At 35.2% G+C, this 20,801-nt stretch overlaps 1 protein-coding gene across 5 annotated transcripts in view; it reads left to right on the forward strand.

The window, feature by feature from the left end:
- Nucleotides 1-20,801, forward strand: part of FNDC3A (fibronectin type III domain containing 3A) — a 170,510-nt gene that overhangs the window by 102,373 nt on the left and 47,336 nt on the right. For 4 of the 5 annotated variants that reach the window (XM_077855756.1, XM_077855753.1, XM_077855754.1 and 1 more), the window contains 4 exons: nt 3,909-4,149; nt 8,358-8,627; nt 10,059-10,117; nt 18,622-18,779. In XM_077855756.1, the coding sequence (XP_077711882.1) occupies nt 3,909-4,149; nt 8,358-8,627; nt 10,059-10,117; nt 18,622-18,779 (728 nt within the window). Of the gene's footprint in view, nt 1-38; nt 159-3,908; nt 4,150-8,357; nt 8,628-10,058; nt 10,118-18,621; nt 18,780-20,801 lie in introns of those variants that run through there. The other variant, XM_077855758.1, reaches the window with a different exon arrangement.

The following is a 20,801-nucleotide window of genomic DNA, read 5'->3' on the forward strand; positions in this document are numbered from 1 at the left end:
GGTTGTTATGGTGATGAGAGGATATCTAACAGGAAGGGGATTGTAGATCTCATAATGTGAGGAAGGGAACTATATCAGCTTCAGGAAAAGTTTGAGATTATTCCTTTGAGCTGGACTTGGTATTTCATTTTGCCTTTATGTCAGTACACAGCAATGAGGTCGGTACTTCTTTCAAAAATTTCTACATACCATTCTGATCTCAGTCTTCTCTGTCTGTCCTTGGGATAACAGCCAAAAAACATGGGCAGCATTATTGTGTGTGTATGTACAGTTAGATATATAAAATAAATATCTGTTGAATGAATGGCCAGAAATTACCTATATTATTACTTAATAGCTAAAAGTAGGAATAATTTGGGGTTCAGGGTGAAGCCATAGAAGTAGGTTGCTAAAAGTTAAGCAGAAGCAAAGGTTGTAAGAATTGAGAAAATCACAGAATTCTAATATGGTGTTGTTAAGAGGGGGGGAAAGTAACATGGCATTCTAGTAGAACTAATGGAATACATTTATTTCTGGTCATATCATTGATTCAGCAATTTTCTTTGTGCATCTACCCTATGCTAGGAGTTTTCTAGGTGTTGGGAAGAAAATGGTAAGCAGGACAGATTTATTTGTCATGGAATGTATATTTTGGTGGGGAACACACACAATATAAAATGTAAGCATAACCTCTTTCTGCATCCACTTTTAGTTATGTTTATGTTCAATAAAGGAAAAAGTAGAGCTCTGCTTAATTAGAAATTGTGTGGCATATGTGGTTAGGTAGTTAGATATTTGCTGATAGCCCTGTTTAATTCTGTTTTATTGTTTTTGTTTTAATTTTTTTAACCTAGACTAATTTGGATTATATTGTATCTCTTTTTTCTTTTCACAACTTACTGATTTCATTATAATCGTCACCATTGGTGTACTCTGTTAGTATAAAATTCATTGTCTACATGGTTGGCCATTTGTCAGCAGCTGGACTTAGCAGATAGTTTTGAGGCCCGGCCCGCAGCCTCACTCTGAAGTTACTAGCTGTTCAGGTGGTTACTTAAAGTGGTACAGTTCTCCACACTTTCTTGGTCCTGGTCTGTCTCTTTTTTATTTTTTCTTAGCTTTCTTTTTTTTAATTGTAAAATATACATAACAAAAAATTTACCATTGTAACTTCCAATGTAAGTTCAGTAGCATTTAAGTATATTCGCTGTTGTACTACCTTCACTACCATCCATCTACAGAACTCTTCATTTTGCAAAACTGAAACACTGTACCTAATAACAATAACTTCCCATTCTTCCTTCCCCCAGTTTATCTTTGTTTTAAATGTTCTTTTTCAACAGAAAAGTTCTAATTTCATAAATAATTTAGCTTTTTCTTTTTAACTAGTGAGATCTCACTTGTGTTGTCACATTTAAAAAGACACTAGAGAACAGGTACCTATGGATTCTATGCCCACAAAGTAGATAAGACATGGAATTAAAGTCAAAGTGCAAGAGTTCAAATACTAGCTCCTCCACTTACTGCCTATGTGACTGTAGCAAGTTACTTAACATCTGTATGCCTCAGTTTCCCCATCTGAGAAATGGAGATAATAATGCTATCTATTTGTAATATTGTTATGAGGATTAATAATTAATGCATGTCCCTTGAGGGGAAGTTAAGTTATAGGGGAAGACATATGCATGTGTAAAGTTAACAAATAACTACAGTGTTACAAATGTTTAACAAATGATAGAATAAATATAATAAAAATGATAGGAAGGAGAGGTCATTGAAATTGTGGTGCCCAGGATAGGGTTCATGGAAAGCTATCAAAAGAAACCTTCCACAGACCCCTAACTCCCACATTTCTACCAGCATCTGGGGTTACATGATCTGCTGTCTCATGTCAACTCACACACTCTTCCTTTTCATCTGGAATGGAGACAGCCTTTCCTGCTCCTGTCTAGAACTGGTGCCCACATTGGGTCTTAGATCCCCTTCCGTTTTGCCTGCATTTTTCTCCTGTCTTCCACATCAATTTCTTACTGTCTGTTGGGGCATTCTCATTATTGTATCAGCATGTTGTAATTTCTCTGGCTAAAAACAACAAAATGTTTTAAAGCTTGACTCCACTACTACCAGCCACCACCTTATTTCCATATTCCCCTCAGCAGGAATAGTAGTTCCCAAAATTGGGCTATTAGCTCTCTAATTCTGTTCCCCACTTTGTCTCTTAAGCCCACTCCAGTTAGGGTTTGCCCCTATAATTACCAGAACTGTTCTCATCAAAGTCCCAGTGACTTCCACATTGCTAAATCCAGTTAGTTCTTAGTCTTCATCTTATTTGACCTTTCAGCAGCATTTGACAGGGTTGATCCTTCCTACTTGATACACTTTACCAAACTTCCAGACTCTGCACTTAGTCTACTTCCTACCTTACCTGGTTGTCCTTTTGCAATTTTTTTAGAACTGCAGACTAGTATACCTAACTACCTATTCAACATTTCCAGTTAAATGTCTTACAGACTTAACCAATTCACATGACCAAAACCTAGAACTCCAAATCTTCCTCCTCCTCCCCACCAGGTAACTTATTCTGCTTTACAGCCTTCCCCTTCACAATTGATGGAGCACCATCCTTCCTGACTTCTTTTTCTCACTTCTCCAGTCACATCATCAGCTAATCTTGTTGTTCTACCTTTAAATATATGCAGAGTACGGGCCTCTTTTTACTACCCTGGTCCAAGCCACCATCTTTTCTTGCCTAGATACTGCAGTAGCTTCCTGTTTTCGCTGGTTTCCCTGTTTTGTTTTGTTTTTTGTTTTTCCCTCCCTCGCCCTACAATCTGTTCACAACTCAGGAACCAGAATGATCCTATTAAATGTAAGGTTATATCAGCATTTCTCAACCTCAGCCCTACAGACATTTTAGGCCCAGTAATTTTTGTTGTAGGGGATTGTCTTCTGTGTTGTAGGGTATTTAGCAATATCCCTGACCTCTCTACCCACTAGATGGCAGTAGTACCTGCCCCCATTGTGACAACCAAAAATGTTTCCAAATACTGCCAAATGCCTGGTAGGGGGCAAAATCACCCCTGGCTGGACACCAGTGGCCTATATCACTCTTCTGCCTAAAACTGTGATGGTTTCCCCTTTCACTAATGTAAATGCTGAAGCCACAGATGCTTTTCTTAACTGGGAATTAATATAGTAGGTGTTTGTCTCCCTTAAAAAGGTGTTAAAATTGTCCTGGTCATGTTTGTAAGAATTTTGTACCTAAATGGAATATATGGTTGATCCTAGGAATCTGGATCCAGCTTTTTCCTGCATTTCTATTTCACAGTTTATTCCCTCCCCCCACTTCCATTACATGGAAAAGGAAATTAATTCCTGTTTATTTTTTCAAAGATCTTATTTATTTGAGAGAGCGCACGTAAGCTCACACGTACACACACACACACACACACACACAAACGGGGAGAGGCAGAGAGACAGGGAAAAACAGACTCCCCACTGAGCAGGGAGCCCGATGAGATTTCAAGGCTCAATCCCAGGACTCTGAGATCGTGACCCAAGTGGAAGGCAGGTGCTTAACCCATTGAGCCACCCAGGCACACACCCCCCATTGTGTTTAAACCAAAAATTCCCTTGAGTATCTCATTTTTAATGCATCACTAAATGCACATAACACATACAAATAAATAGCTAATATTGTGGCTCATTGTTTACATTTTGTTTAGCTAATCTCACTTTAAGATTTATATTGCACTGCGGAAGAAAAACTACTTCATGTTGTTAATACTAATTTATATGTATCTAGTGTATTTAATAAAATCTTTTCATATTCTCTAAAGTTTCTTAATCGTATAAAAATTCCTACTCTAACCTATTTCAAAAGAATTGCTTATATCTTATAGAAGAAATGTTTAATGTTCGTTTTGTAGGTTATTGAAGACAATGGTGTTCGAAGAGTTGTTGTGGTTCCTCAGGCACCAGAGTTTCATCCTGGCAGTCACACTGTCATACACCGTTCCCCACATCCTCCCCCTCTACCTGGTTTCATTCCTGTCCCAACCATGATGCCTCCTCCACCACGCCATATGTACTCACCAGTGACTGGAGCTGGAGACATGTCAACACAGTATTTGCCACAGTATCAATCTTCTCAAGTATATGGAGATGTAGGTAAGACATCTAAAAATATTCCTGTCTTTATGGAGTTAACTCTCTTTACTTAGATATAATAAATGCTACATTATGTAAAAGAAATGACCAAACAGTAACATATCACAATCATGTTCTTTTACCTAAGGACTGTGTTAAGTATTTCATCCTCATGATTACCCCTCAAGACAAAAAAATAAACAGAAAATCAAAGAGGGAAAATAACATACCGTGCAGCGATATTTAGTGGGGACATGTTCAAAGAAGAGTTTTTTTCTCTCTCCTGCCAGCTAGACACTAAGGAAAACTTTCAGCCAGGAATAATCATACTGTTAAATCCTTAAGGTTGTGCTGTCACCTACCAAAGTTGCTAGGTTCTGTAAAGGACTGGGTGGTGGGGAGAGTCAGGGAAACAAAATATAATCTTGGCCCGTGGGAAGTTAATAAATTTGTTGGGAAGGATAGACAACCAACATACACACAGAAAATAGTAATCTTATTCTTTCCTATGCATTTAAATATCATCTGTATACTGACAGCTGTCAGATTTGTGTCTCCAGCTAAAACCTCGCCTCTGAGCTTCAGACTTCTATTTCTAACTGCCTTCTTGATAACTTCACTTAAAAGTATTATGCATATCAGTTACATTGGTTCTAAAACATAAATCTCAATTATGTAGCCTGCTTTTCTTTGTCATCTTCATCTTGATATTGGTACCACTTTCCACTCAGTTTGCTCAAGTGAAAACCACATGATCGAATTTATTCTTTCTTCTTTAACCCCCACATCAACTGCTATCAGTTTTATTTTCAGAAGCTCCAATTTTTATCTACTTTTTTCCACTACTACTCAAATCTAGTCCGCTATCAGCTCTTGTCAGGATAACTGCAGGAGCAGCTGCCTTCCAGTTGGTGTTCTGCTGTCATTGTCTCATTATAGTTAGAATAAAATCCTGAACCTTCTTCTAGACCACGATTTCTGCACATCTGCACTCTGGATGTTTGGGAACGGGTGAGTGTTTTAGAGTACAAAACTGCATTGTAGGATATTCAGGAGAAACCATGCCCTCTACCTACTAGATGCCAGTAGCATACAACTCCTCCTCACTCTCCCCTATCCTCACCCAGTTGTGACAATCAAAAATATCTCCAGACATTGCCAAATGACCCATAGGGACCAAAATGAGCCTGCTTGCCAGCCCCCTGGCCTGGACAAGACCGTGTGCCCTGTGACCTTGGACTGCTTTTTTCCCACTTATCCCTCCCCTCCCCTTCAGTTTTTCAAAACCTCCAAGCTCCTTTTGCCCCAGTGCGCTGCATACATGTCCTCTCTACCAGGGATGCTCTTTTTTCCGTGGAAGGCTCCTTTTTTTTTTCCCCTTTAGATTTCCGCTTTCAGAGGGAGCCTCTGTGACTTTACCTTATCAGTCTCTCACACTGAAACCTGTTTCTTTCACAGAACTTGACACAATTTGATTTTTTTTTTTAATTCACATTTCTTTCCCCCTGACAACTAAATCTGTTTTATTCATCACTTGCACTTAGCAATACCTATCATTAATGCTTAGTAAACTTACAGAATAAATAACTCTAAATACAGAATTTTAATTATACAGCACAGCCTCTAAGTGGTAAATACATTATATATCACATCCTATATATATTTTTCAAACTTACTTCTCTTGCCCAAGTAATGCATATTGATTCTGTAGGACTGGGTGGGGTTTGGGTTTCTGCATCTCTAATAAACTCCCAAGTGAGGCTCCTACAGTGGTCCAGTCAAAACTTGAGTAGCAAGAGTTTATACTACAAATCAGTTTCATCCTCCTGTTTACTTCACTGCTCATTTTTTATGACTGACTTCTTTAAAAGGTGTTTGAGAAAATTACAAGAAAAAACTAGATGTTATAATTACTGCTATTTCACATTGTTAAACACCCACTGTTATTCAGAGAGGATATTAAAATACATGGATATGTTTCACAGTGATGTGAAGGAAAGTGAAAAACACAAATCCACAAAGGGTACAAATCTAAAAAGCTAGCTATCCAGTGATGGAAGACAAGTCATGTTGTATTTGAGGTTATAAGCCAAAGTGTCTATCAGTAGATCCAAATAACTGACAGTAGTTTTATAACTAGTAGCAGCCTCCATGAAAAGGAAATTCTAGCTATTTCATAAAAATATATGCACAATATGAATATTTGATACAAATGTTCATACAATATGCTGTCTTTATGTCTAGCTTTTTTTTCACCTGGGCTGTTTCTTTAAGGCTTAGTTCAGAAGTGTAGCATGATCAGTACTCTATTCCTTCTTATGGCTGAAAAATATTACATTATGTGAATATAATTTTGTTTATCTTTTTGTTCATTGATGGACATTTGAGTTGTTTCCACTTTTTATCCATTTTGAATAATGATGCTTTGATAGTTGTATACAAGTTTTTGTGTAGACATGTTTTCACTTCTGCTGAGATATACCTGAGAGAATAGCTGGCTTATATAGTAATTCTGTGTTTAACTACTTGAGAAGCTGCAAAACTGTTTTCCATAGTGACTGCACCATTTTACATTCCCACCAGCAATGTGTGAGGGTCCTAATTTAATTTCTCCATATCTTTGCTTAAACTTACTACGGTCTTTTGAATCTAGCCATCCTGGTAAGTGTGAATTTGTGTTGCATTGTGGTTTTGATTTGTTTGTTTCTCGTTACTGATGTTGAATATCTTTTCATTTGCTTATTGGCTATTTTACATATCTTCTTTGGAGAGTTGTCTGTTCAAATCCCACTCCCATTTTTTTAGTTGGGTTATTTGTCTTTTTATTGTTAAGTTGTAAGAGTTTTGATATGTTATGGATTCAAGGTATATGATATAGATGTTTTCTCTTACATTGTGTTCTCACTTTATCAGTGGTGTCCTTTAACGCAGAAAAGAAAAATTTTGGTAAAATCTGATTTTTCTTTGATAGTTTATCCTTTTGGTGTCCTAAAAAACTATTATCTAAACCAAAGTCAAATGTATTTGTACCTGTGTTTCCTTCTATGAGCTTAATAGCCTTACTTCCTACATTTAGGTCTTTGATTCATTTTAAGTTTTGTATATGGTGTAAGGTAGATGTCCAGACTCACTCTTTAATGGATAATATCCAAATTCCTGTGTTTTTTATTCTAATGTTCTTTTTTTTTTTTTAATTTTTATTTATTTATGATAGTCACACACAGAGAGAGAGGCAGAGACATAGGCAGAGGGAGAAGCAGGCTCCATGCACCAGGAGCCCGACATGGGATTCGATCCCGGGTCTCCAGGATCGCGCCCTGGGCCAAAGGCAGGCGCTAAACCGCTGCGCCACTCAGGGATCCCTATTCTAATGTTCTTGTACATATAATACTAATTTCAAAAATATTGTACTAATTTTCTTAAAACATTGATAAAACTTTACTGAGATTTTCGAGCCTTTTAAAAAATATTTTTCTCATTACAGATTTTAAATTTAAAATAAAAATAAACTCTGGAACAGGTAACAATATTTATGGAGTGTATTGATTTTATTATAGTGCTTTGTGACTTTTTTTTAGAATAAATAATTTTTTTTTTTTTTTTTTTAATACTTTTTTCTAAATCACAACCTTGAGTTTGTGATAACCGGAGATGCAGTGTTTTGTACCTTGAATCTATTCTTAGTAAACAATCCTACTTATTTCTTTGTATTAATGCCTATAACTATTTTTCAGTGATGGTTTGGTTTGGTGCTTTTCTTTGGTTTTGTTTTGTTTTGTTTTTAAGTCATAAGGGAATTTAGACAGGTGATGGCTTTCTGTTTACCTATTTCATATGTTTGAAGTTGAAAGAGTTGCTAAAAGTGATGGCTACAAAAAAGTAAAGAAAAAGAATTGTACATACTTCAATTCAGGTCTTACCCCACCTATGTTTATCATAACATACCACCAAGGTACTTCTGTGGAGGGTTAATAGTTAATTAAGAAAAGATGAAGAAAAGAAATGTCTCTGGAAATTTATTTGATGTATATAATTATAATCAAAAAGCTTGATTCTGTCAGTTGCTGGAGAAACAAATATCTTTGTTCTGCAAAATTATTTTTTGAGATACTTTATAATAGTTCTTATACAAGACAATGATAAATTGTTTTCCTCTTCCTTTTTTCATGTCATAAATGTATTTGGAATAAATGACATTTTTAAATGTTTTTATTTTTATTTCTTCCTAGATGCTCACTCTACACATGGGAGGTCCAACTTTAGAGATGAAAGATCTAGTAAGACATATGAACGTTTGCAGAAAAAATTAAAGGATCGCCAAGGAACACAGAAAGATAAAATGAGCAGTCCACCATCATCACCCCAGAAATGCCCTTCTCCCATAAATGAACATAATGGGCTTATAAAAGGGCAGAATGCTAGTGGTGCAAACGTAGGGTCAGCAAAGAATAAGTCAGGGAAAGGGAAAGGTGGTGCACAAATTGGTACAGAAATAGAAGGTAACTATTTAAAATAATATTTAAAAAACTATTCCTTTTGGTACTTTTCGTTGTTACTTAATCAACCAAAAGTATATTTTTTTCAGTTATTTCATCATGCTTCATTTAAAATGTAGATTAGCAACTCTTCCTAAATGTGTATGAAGTTTTAGAATCTCAAATGTTTCTACGGTACTTTTTACAATTTGGGAAAGCCCAATTAGTAATTTCACATAAATTGTAAATTTTACTAGCCAAGAGAAATTTCTCTCGGAAAGGAATACCCTAATAAAGTTCATCCAGATTCCTTTTCCTATCTTTCTGGGCTCTTTGACAAGGCCGTGCTCGTTTTTATCAAACTCTTTATTTCTTTCTACTTCTTTATGTATGAGTATTCTTCATTACTTTCTTCAGAAGTTCTTTTCTTTCAAAATCCCCTTATTTCCCTTGGACCTTTCTTTTTCTTTCAAAATCCCCTTATTTCCCTTGGATTTTAAAGGCTAAAAGTCATAGGCTAACCTATGACTTCCACCATATGAACTCTGAGCACTACTTCCTTTTGTTATAATTTCCATTCCCCACCAATACATTTAATGCTTTAACAGCCTCATGGTTTGTACATTAATATTTATATTTAAAATATTCTCCCATATTTTTGAGACCTTCTGATCAATATTTTTCAGTATTGATGTTAATAAGAGTTAAGCTAAAGTTTCGGGTATATCAGTTATGGATAGAAGTTATGGTCAAGTCAATTATATTTTTATCTTGGGAACCACAGTTAAGGCCTGTCAAGAAACAAACACTTGGGCGCTGGGGTGGTTCATTCAGTCAAACATCTGACTCTTAGTTTCAACTCAGGTCGTGATTTCAGAGTCGTGAGATCAACCCCCATATAAGAACGAACTCTGTTAACTTGTTAACTGTTAAGAGGTGTGAGATTGGGGCACCTAGATGGCTCAGTCCAGTGGGCCTCTGCCTTCAGCTCGAGTCATAATCCTGGAGACCTGGGATCAGGCACCACATCAGGCTCCCTGCTCAGAGCCTGCTTCTCCCTCTCACTCTGCCTGCTTGTGCACATGCGCACTCTCTCCCTCTCTCTTCTCTCTCTGTTAAATAATCTTTAAAAAAAAAAAAGGGTAAGGTTGGGAAATGAGAATTCCAGAGAGTATTTTTTACAGCTATGAATAAAAATATACTTTCTATAAGAAAAATTTAATGACTGGTTCAGATATATAAAGCGGCATTATAATTCGGGATCACAGTTAAAATCGAAATAGAAACTGAAGCAGAAGAATCCTGAAGAGACACAAACTGCTGAATATGCACTAAAGTAAAAACTAGGAAATAAAAATCTCAGATTACCAACATGGTTTTAGAAGACATATGTGGAGGGAGAGGGATTGATTGTACTTAAGTTCATTTTTTAAATATTCTTTTATTTTCTTTAAGAAAAAGATGAAGAAACTAAAGCTTTCGAAGCACTTCTTTCCAGCATTGTCAAACCAGTGGTAAGTATTGCATGTATTCTCTTGACATTTATATTAAGTATTATTTACATAGGATTTTGGTAATATTTTAATTCAGGCCTTGCTTCAAACTTGAGTATATTAGGGGCACCTGGCTGGCTCAGTCGGAAGAGCACGTGCTCTTGCTCCTGTAGTCTTGAGTTCAGGCCCCCACATTGGGTGTAGAGATTACTTAAATAAATTTTTTTAAAAATTTTTAAAAACTGTAAATATGATATCAATAACGGGTCAATATAGATCTGACATAATGAGAAATATGTTGATCATTGAAGCAGAGTATTCAATCAAGAATTCATTTTTTAAACTAGGATTTAGGGGCACCTGAGTGGCTCAGTCGGTTAAGTGCCTTCCTTTGGCTTAGGTCATGATCCCAGGGTCCTGGGATCCAGCCCAAGTCCGCTCCCTGCTCAGCAAGGAGCCTGCTTCTCCTTCCTGCTGTCCCTGCTTGTGCTATCTTCTCTATCACATAAGTAAATAAAATCTTTAAAAAAAAAACAACATTTAAAAAAAAAACAACAACTGGGATTTAATATATGCTACATGACATTGGAAATCATTAGAAAAGACAAAGATGTAATATATAGTATGAGTATGACTGATTATCAGTTTTTTAAAAATCTATTTATATGATTTCCATAAGAAATACATTCAGTTAACTCCAGATGCAGAAAGAGTTAAAAACGGTAGAAGAGGTTTATATTCCCCATATGGATGTAATAGAAAAAATAAGAAAATCAGCAAAAGGTGTGGCAGCCAAAGTGACTACATAAAATTTCCTGCTTATTTTCTATATAGCCTGTATGTATAAAGGCTATCATCTTAATTAGGAAAAACATTTGCATCAGATTTGACAAAAGATTAACTTTAAGTGCTCATACAAATTGAACTTTTTATTTTACTATTTTTTTAAGATTTTTTTTTCTTTTTTTTTTTTTTTTTTTTTTCAGAGAGAGAGTACATAAGCAGGGGGAGGGGCAGAGGGAGAAGGAGGTTTCCCACTGAGCAGGAAGCTCAGTGCTGGGCTCTATCCCAGGATTCTGAAATCATGACCTTTACCTGTCTGAGCCACCCAGGTGCCCCTAAATTGAACTTTTTAAACCCATTAAGACCCTAAAGTATTTTTACTAGTAATCAAAAGAAATATAAATTAAACTTCTCTGAAACCATGAGGTCCCATTTCTTAGTAAAAAGTTACACAAACAAAAATGGTTTTTGTAAAATATTAACAATTTTTAAAATGCATAAATTGAGATATTTTTATTGAACAGAACTATATAGCCATTTAAAAATACGATTTTAGGGATCCCTGGGTGGCGCAGCAGTTTAGCGCCTGCCTTTGGCCCAGGGCGCGATCCTGGAGACGCGGGATCGAATCCCACATCGGGCTCCCAGTGCATGGAGCCTGCTTCTCCCTCTGCCTGTGTCTCTGCCTCTCACTCTCTCTCTCTGTATGACTATCATAAATAAATAAAAATCTAAAAAAAAATACGATTTTAAAGGCTAAAAACATGCAAAGATGCTTTTGTAGGGAAAAGTACTAGTGATCAAACTATTTGGACACCATGATTACAGTCTTGTAAAGGAAGGACTTCAGGGGCAGCCTGGGTGGCTCAGCGGTTTAGCGCCACCTTCAGCCCAGGGCGTGATCCTGGAGACCTGGGATCGAGTCCCATGTCGGGTTCCCAGGATGGAGCCTCCTGTCTCTGCCCCCCCTCCCCCATGAATAAATAAATAAAATCTTTCTTTTTTTTTTAAACGAAGGACTTTAGGAAAAAGGAAACTAGAAGGAAAAACCAAAATGTCACAATTGTACAGATTAGTAATTTTCTTTTTCTGTTTTTTGTAAAAGCTATATCTTCACTCCATTTTAAAAGTAAGCTAATAGATCTGCCAGTGATTAAGATTGAATTTTTATTTTATTATATGTGAAATCTTTTATGGTAAAATATGAATATAGTAACTAGAAATAAATTCCTTTTTCCCACTCCTCTGATTTAGCCACACCTAACAGTTTGGGTTTCTGATTTCACTTCATTTTTATGTGCTCATCCACCAAAATATATTCTTTTCTATTGTCTTTTTATGAAAAAAAGGATCATGCTGTACCCTGTTGTTCTATGGCACATTTTTTTCACTGTGCTATGCCTTACCAATCTGTGTTATTACATTATTCTTTTAAGAACTAGATTTTCAGTCAGTCAAAATATTGGCATGATAACCAATCACAAATACTTATTGAGACCTTACTATCAATAATAAAAGGAAATGTAAAAAGAGCCTTTACAGAAATAAAGGTAATGTGATGCATTGCTGAGGCGAGGGGAATTAAATACAGCAATCAGGAAAACCTTCTCTGAGCTGAAGAGTTAGAGAGGTTACAAGAGTTAGAAGGGATGGGAGAGGGAAAGCAGGAATAATATGGGCAAGTTTACCAGATGGAAAGAACCATTCTCATTGGAGTGTAGTGAAATGGAGGAAAGAGAAGTATAAGTAGTGGTGGAAGTAGACTACAGGGCTTTCTCAGCCAGGATAAGGCCATTTATTAAACATTGATAAAAATATTTCTTGATTTACAAAACAAAAACTTCTATCTCTTCTCTGTAAAAAAAAAAAAAAAAAAAAAAAAATTCCATGGCAATATAACTTTGTGCTAAGTTACCAAAAAAATATTTAATTTTATTTTTGTAGGGAAACAGATTAGAAAAATTGTTGTTACTCTCTTCACCCCCTCTCCACAAAAGCTTACCTTTTAATTTTACCAAACCATTTTAGGATGTTTGAGTAAGCCACTTATCTAATAAACTATAGTCCTACTTTTTCTGACAACTCTAAATAATAGATTTGGATGCTCTGGTTTTCTTTCATTCTAATTTAGGTTCTCTGAAAAAATTGAGCTTATTCATGTAAAGTAAGGTAAACATACACAGATTTCATAATAGCTAACACAAGTTTACTAATGTCAAACTCTGTTTAAAGTACTTTGAAAACAAAAGAAAAAAAAAGTACTTTGAAAACATATGCTTTATATAATTCCTAGAACAACCTTCTTTGTATTCTTTTTCCTAGTTTACAAATAAGGAAACTGAAGTGAGAGGAAGTTTAATAAGAAATTCAATCAATATGTATATCCATATGTATATCACTAAATTAATTAAAAAGGAATTTGCATGTCTTAATAGAATCAGTATATGAATGAAATAATAGCTAATAGTAGCAGCATTTACTTGGTACCGTATATAATAAAAGTATAATTTTTCAGGCCATCAATCTTGAAACAGTTCTTTTAAAGAAGTTTTGCCCAATATTATGAGGAAGATGTAATTTTGTAAAAGAAGTCCTGTATCTTAGAAAGAAAGTAATGCTGATGGTTTGGTTTGGTTTGGTTTTTGTTTCTTTTTATAGCTTAGGTAACGATAGCCGTTTTACTAAATTACTTGTGAGCTGCGAAGTATAGGTCGGGTGTGGGTGTGTGTGTAGCTGTTTTTGCATACTCTGGTTCATTTAGAGCGCCAAACTAAATGTATTCACTTACTCCATAAATATTTGACCACTAATAAAATGCTACATGCTGTGCTAAAAGCTGGAGATGGAATGAAAAGCAAAGGACAGGCATGGCCCTTGCCCTCAGAACTTAGGTTAGTAGATTAAATCATGCAATAAATATAAAATTATATCTGTGGAGTACCAGAACAGAGATATAGTTCTGTAAGAATATATAATAGAGGGACTAGGCCTTGACAGGGGTGTCAAAAGAAGTATCACTAAGGAAAGATGATGAACTGAAATTTAAAGAAAAAGTACCCACCAATGTGAACTGTGGGTGGGGGTGGGAGTTAGTGTGGGGACAGTATTGCAGAATAACCAATATTTGAAATACAATACCATTTTACTTTATTTTATGGAAAAAGAAATAGATTCAGAAAGGTTGGGTGACTTGTCCAGTCAGGAAAGAATTCTTGAGTCGTCTTGGTGCAAAAAAGGTAGTTTTATTAAAGCACAGGGACAGGACCCCTTGGCAGAAAGAGCTACACTGGGATTCTGAAGAGTGACTGGTTATATACTCTCAAGTTGGGAGAGAGTTAGGGATAGTGTGAGTCTCTAAGGAATTAGACATTGTTCAGATTGCACTCATTCTCCTTGGCCTCCCTGCAGTATTTGACACCGTTGATCACTTACTATCTCAAAACCATTACCGTTGTCTTTCAAGACATGACTCTCTTCCTCTCTCCTCACTCCTCTTACTGGTCCTTTATGTTTTTCTTTTCCCCCTAAACTGTGATTCTCATGGGAGTGAAATTACTAGAGAGCTTTTCAGAATACGTACTCATACATATAACTTGGACAACCAGCTTATAAGGCATAAGCTTAGGAAAAGAAATTACTCATTCTTGTAAAAATTATCCATTTCTTTTCTATCAAATTATATTCCATCCCAAGTCCTTTAAATTTTTATTTAAAATCCACTTCTCATGAAGTTTTCCACACCAACTCAGTGTAATTACTCCTTTTTTGTGCCTTAACATTTATGTGCAAGTAATAAAATACCTTTTTAATAGACTGAGTTGGGACCAATACTTTATCTGTAAAAGCAAATTATCTAGAAAAGTTGAACTTAGTGTGTCTTAATTTTTTTAACTATTTTTTCTAAATTCAGCATACTATCCTGGAAGTCCATTTAGTTAAATGTTTATAGATTAGTTAAAAATTTAGTAAATATTCTACCATTGTTATTTCTTAGTTTTGACAAAAATGCATTATTATGTAAGATGTTAACAATAGAGAAAGCTGGGCAACAAGTATACAAGCACTCTGTATACTTGTCATCCCAACTTTTCTGTAATTTTAGATTTATTCCAAAATAAAAACCTTTTTAAAAATACTATATTTGATTAGTTATGGTAAATAGATCATCTCACTCAACCACTCCCTTTTATAAGTGTGACCTGGGATCCTAAATGTTTGAAAGTTCAGTATCACCAATCAAATTAGCGACAGGTCTTTTGCCTTCCTACTTAGGGTCATCTCTACCACCTATAACTCTTCATGATGTAGTCAGTCCCCACGAAGCCTGATAAAGTAAGCTTCAAAAAGTGGATGCCAGTTAATGCTATTGACTGACCTGCCTTCAGAGTATTTTTCACTTAACTACTCTCACAGTTTACCACAGGATCATCTCATAAAATCAAGACATTCTGAAGATGGTACATATATGTACGTTAACACTGTTTAAGAGAAAAAAAACTTGCACAGTTACAAATTAATAGCAGATGGACTTAGGTTAAAACAAGGAACCATCTTTAAGCCCATTATAGTACTAAGACTTTTTTAAGGTAGTATGACAGTATGACAGTATGACAGTAGTATGACAGTATGACAGTAGAATATATTTCTGTGGTTTGACAGCAGAATATATACACTAATAGCCTTCTAAATTTATTCAGGCTTTGAGAACTTTGAAAATGGGAAAATGTTAGGCTTGTGGAGAAACCGTTTATTCTGCCAAATTCAAAATAGGGGTGGTCTTCATCCTAGTGGTTAGTGGTTTTATCTTAGATTTAGAAACACTACTATAGGGGCACCTGGGTGGCTCAGTTGGTTAAGCGGCTGCCTTCGGCTCAGATCATGATCCCAAGGTCCTGAGATGGAACCCCATGTCGGGCTCCCTGGTTGGTGGGGAGCCTGCTTCTCCCTCTACCTCCGCTGCTCTACTGGCTTGTGCAAGATAGGACAGTCATTAAATATAGATAATTTTAAAGCAAGCCTTTACATTAGAGTCTGGCTGTGATCTGATAACCTTTGTTACCAATCTTTAGTTTAGTCTCTAGACTTTTTTTCCCTCTTTATTACACTTTTATTATAAAAGAGTACATACAATAAATTATTCCAGTAATCCAAAATGTACAAAACTTTCTGTTTTTTTCTTACAATTCTCCCTGCATCCCACCACATATATGTACAGAATCCCCAGAGGTAAGGATTAGTACATTTCTATGGTATATTTTCAGGTATTTTTGTGCGTTTTTAAATTTTTTTAAAACACCTGAGATCATAGCATATATACTACCTTGTAGCTTTCCTTTTTTGCCCTGTTACATAGCATTAGTATATTAAGGACATGTTTTAGATGTCAGCACATACATAACTACCTCATTGTTTTTTGAACACCTGCATAGTAGCATGTTAAAAGATTGTACCAGTATTTCCAATTTCCTGCCATTAGTAATGGTGCTGCAATAAATATTCTTAACTATATGTATTTACGTACTTTTTTGTAACTTTGTAGGATATTTTCCTGAAAAAAGTTCCTAGGAATTGAATTATTGAACTACAAAGTAAGCACATAGTAAATGTTTATGAACGTTCCCAAGTAGCTCTACACAGGGATCATACCCATACATATTCTTAAATACATTTAAGAGAGTGCCCCTATCTCCAAACCCTTAATACAATGGATATTACTAGCTTTTAATCTTCCCAATATGTTAGTTGAAAGTTGATACCTTGTTTTAGTTCACATTTATTTAATAATGAATGCAATTACACAAAAATAAACTCAAAATGGATAAAAGATCTAAATTTGAGACCTGAAAACATAAAACTCCTAGAAGAAAACATGGGCAGCAGTTCCTTTGACATAGGCTGTAGAACATTTTTCTACATATGTCTCCTTAGGCAAGGGAAATAAAAGCAAAATTAAACTATTGGGACTACATCAATATGAGATACCATTTTACATCTGTCAGAATGGCTAAAATTAAAAAGACAGGAAATAACAAGCATTGACAAGGGTGTGGAGAAAAGGGAACCTCTGTACACTTTGGTGGGAATGCAAATTGGTGCAGCCACTGTGCCAAACAATATGGAGGTTTCTCAAAAAATCAAAAACAGAACTACCATATGATCCAGTAATTCCATTACTGGGTATTTACTGAAAGAAAACTAAATCACGAATTCAAAAAGATACATGCACTCCTTTGTTATAGCATTATTTATAATGCTATATAAATGCTATAATGCTATATAAATGCTAAGATACGGAAACAGCCCAAGTATCCATCCACAGATGAATGAATAAAGATGTGGTACATATACCGTATACACAACAGAATATTACTCAGCCAGAGGAAAAAAGAATGAAATGTCACCATTTGCAACAACATGAATAGACCTAGAGGGTATAATGCTAAGTGAAATAAGTCAGAGAAAGAGAGATATCATGATCTCATTCGTATGTAGAGTTTAGAAACAAAACCAATGAGCAAAGAAGAAAACCAAAAATCCGACTCTTAAATACAGAGAACAAACTGGTGGTTGCCAGAGGTGAAATTAGTGTGGGATAGATAGATAGATAGATAGATAGATAGATAGATAGATAGATAGATAGATAGATAAAGGGGATTAAGAATACACCTATGGGGGGAAAAAAAAAAGAATACACCTATGGGGGCAGCTGGGTGGCTCTTGACTTGAGCATGGAGCCTGCTTAAGATTCTCTCCCTCTCCTTCTGCCGCTCTCCCTTCCCCTTTTCCCCTCTCCTCCTCTCCTCTTCTTCCTTCCCTCTCCTTCTCTAAAAACAAAATAAAACAAAAAGAATACACTTATCATGGTGAGCACTGAGAAGTATATAGAATTTTTGAATCATGGTGTTGTACACCTGAAAGTAATGTAATACTGTATGTTAAGTATACTTCAACCTATTTCTCCAAACCTTTACCTTAACACAATGAAGATAATACTAGCTTTTTATTTTATTTTATTTTTTTTAATACTAGCTTTTTAATCTTCCAATCTGTTAGATGAAAAGTGGTACTTTGGGCAACCCAGGTGGCTCAGTGGTTTAGTGCCGCTGTTGGCTCAGGGCGTGATCCTGGAGATCCAGGATCAAATCGGGCTCCCTGCATGGAGCCTGCTTCTCCCTCTGACTGTGTCTCTGCCTCTCTCTCTCTCTCTCTCTCTCTGTCTCTCATGAATAAATAAAAAAAATTCCCAACTTAAAAAAAAGAAAGAAAAGTGGTATTTTGTTTTAGTTTACATTTATTTAATTATAAATGCATTTACACATCATTTCTTACATTTTCCTTTTATGTTTATATTTCTTTGGTCAGTCCATGTCCTTTGCTCATTTTTCTCCTTTTTATCTTCTTCTTATTATAAGACACTTTCTAAATTGAGGAAATGAACCTTTTTAAATAAAAGTGGACTTTTTTTTTTCCATTCTTTTTACCTGTATATGGTGTTGACACTAATAGTTGTGAATGGCCTATAATGGCTTTTAGATTTAAAGACCTTTAGTATTGAACTCATCTGCCCTTTCACAACAAATTACATCTCATCTACAAATGGACCGGTTTCTATTTGTGAGCCATCTTATATAGGTAGATAACAGATATATTTTATGTAATCTTGAAATCTCATTGGATTTTCACTGTTCATTACGCACATTTACATTTGTTTCAAAGAGCTTTTAAATACTGTGTTTTTGCAGGCCTCAGATATCCAGTCAAGGACAGTAGTGCTTACCTGGTCACCTCCTTCCAGCTTCATTAATGGCGAAACAGATGAGACTACTGTACCAGAGCTCTATAGTTATGAAATTCTGGTCTCAAGTACTGGAAAAGATGGGAAATATAGAAGTGTTTATGTGTAAGTATTTGTTTTTCCCTCCCCCGCCATTTTGTAAGTCAGTGGATTATAATATAAAAGTGTTTATGTGTAAGTATTTGTTTTTCCCTCCCCCGCCATTTTGTAAGTCAGTGGATTAAAGAGTTTAATGCAAATTTTGTTGTTTTTCCCTCTAAATGCTTTTATTTTGAATCTATATAAATTGACAGGTGATATTGATTTCAATGTATGTAGTACAAATGCCAGCTGGTACATATCTGTCTACACTACTTTGGAATAATTGCTTTCATTGGCCACATTCAACTTTAGTATTTTTCAGTAGGCTTTCTGTAGATGTTTCCACTCTTCACGTATTCCGAAGACATAACTTGTCATATATAGAAGCCCAGAACAGAAATAGAGAACTGTTCGATTATGAACTCGTGAAATGTGGTAATGCTCCTCTAAGGAGTTGGATTTAATTCTTTAATGTCAAGCTATTGCCCTATTGTAAAATGAATTTAGTACCAACATTACCCATTTGTATGTTGGTATGTTAATAATCATATTTTTAAGAATCTATCATAGTTCTCTTTCCTTGGTTCAAGTGTCATTATACACCAAAAACCTTACAAAGAGTCAGTGGCTAAAACTGTGACATTTATGACTGACAGTTGTAAAATAATTTTTGTCCTTATTAACATAGAAGTTGCTTATTCTAATGAAAAAGTAAAGTTGATTATTAATAATTTAAATATTGGGAAGATTGTAAAGAAAGTAGTTAGTCATTTGAATGATCAAAATTTACATAGAACACTGGACACATCAGCCTTCTTGGTATCTTTAAAAAAAAAAAGCTAATATAAGGAAGAAAGGAAAGTGAAACTACTGCAGTATCTGTTATCTAGTCCTCATGTTTATTCTATTCGTATTTCTTAAAAGAGACAAAGCTACCTGGGAGGTAAATAAGAAGATAAAGGACCATCAACATAAAGTTTCTTTTTGTGTTAATGACTAGAAGATATGGCTGCTTGCTAAGTAGAAGCAGTTATCTCCATTTGCAGCCCTATCAGAGAGCACAAGAGGAACATTAGTCATCTTCTTTACACCAATTAAGGTCTTTCTCTGAGGATGCTACTTGCACCTGCCCAATTCATTAAAATGTACTTTCCTCAGTGGGATGTATTTTCCTTATCATATTTCCTGGTTTTGATTTGAGAAATGGGGTGGGAGGAAGGGAGGTCCATAACGTGAGAGGAGAGAAACTTGGCTGAAGAAAATTTGGCAGAGAATAGTGATTTTTTTAAAAAATAAATAGAAAATAGGCTGGGTTTTTTGGCCACATATATTAGTAAAAGTTATGTCAAATGACTATTTTAAGAAAATGTATTCTGTTATATTTGAAAATGTGAAAATGTAACAGTGGCCATGAGTGAAATGCTTCACTTCAGATTATTCACTTTTTTTAATGATCTGCTCATTCAACTGTAGTATTTTAAATAAGATTCCATGTTATACTCTAATAAAAGGCAGAAATAGCACATTCCTTGTAAAAAAAAATAGGTGGTTTTGATTTTGACAGTACATAGGGTTTATTCGTTTTAATTGTGCAAAATGAATTTTTAAATAATTGAAACTATTTTTTTTCTTTAATAAGCTAAATGTCTTCCCTGTCTACGCTAAAAAAAAAAAAAAGAAGAAGAAGATTGGTTGATCTGCTTAGGATACCTTTTGTTTTTTGTTTTTATCTTATTTATTTAGTGATTCATCACTTATATACAACACCGAGTGCTGATCATAATAAGTGCCTTTAATACCTGTCACCCATTTAGCCCATACGCCCATCAACCCTCATTTTGTTCTCTGTCCTTAAGAGTCTCTTATGGTTTGCTTCCCTCTCTTTTTTTCCTTCCCATGTGTTCGTTTTGTTTCTTAAATTCTATATATGAGTGAAATCATATGGTATTTGTCTTTCTCTGACTGACTTATTTCACTTAGCATAATATACTCTAGCTCCATCCACATTGTTGCAAGTGGCAAGATTTCATTCTTTTTGATGGCTGT

This window comes from Canis aureus, chromosome 17 (assembly GCF_053574225.1).
Source record: "Canis aureus isolate CA01 chromosome 17, VMU_Caureus_v.1.0, whole genome shotgun sequence".
Classification (NCBI taxonomy): Eukaryota; Metazoa; Chordata; class Mammalia; order Carnivora; family Canidae; genus Canis; species Canis aureus.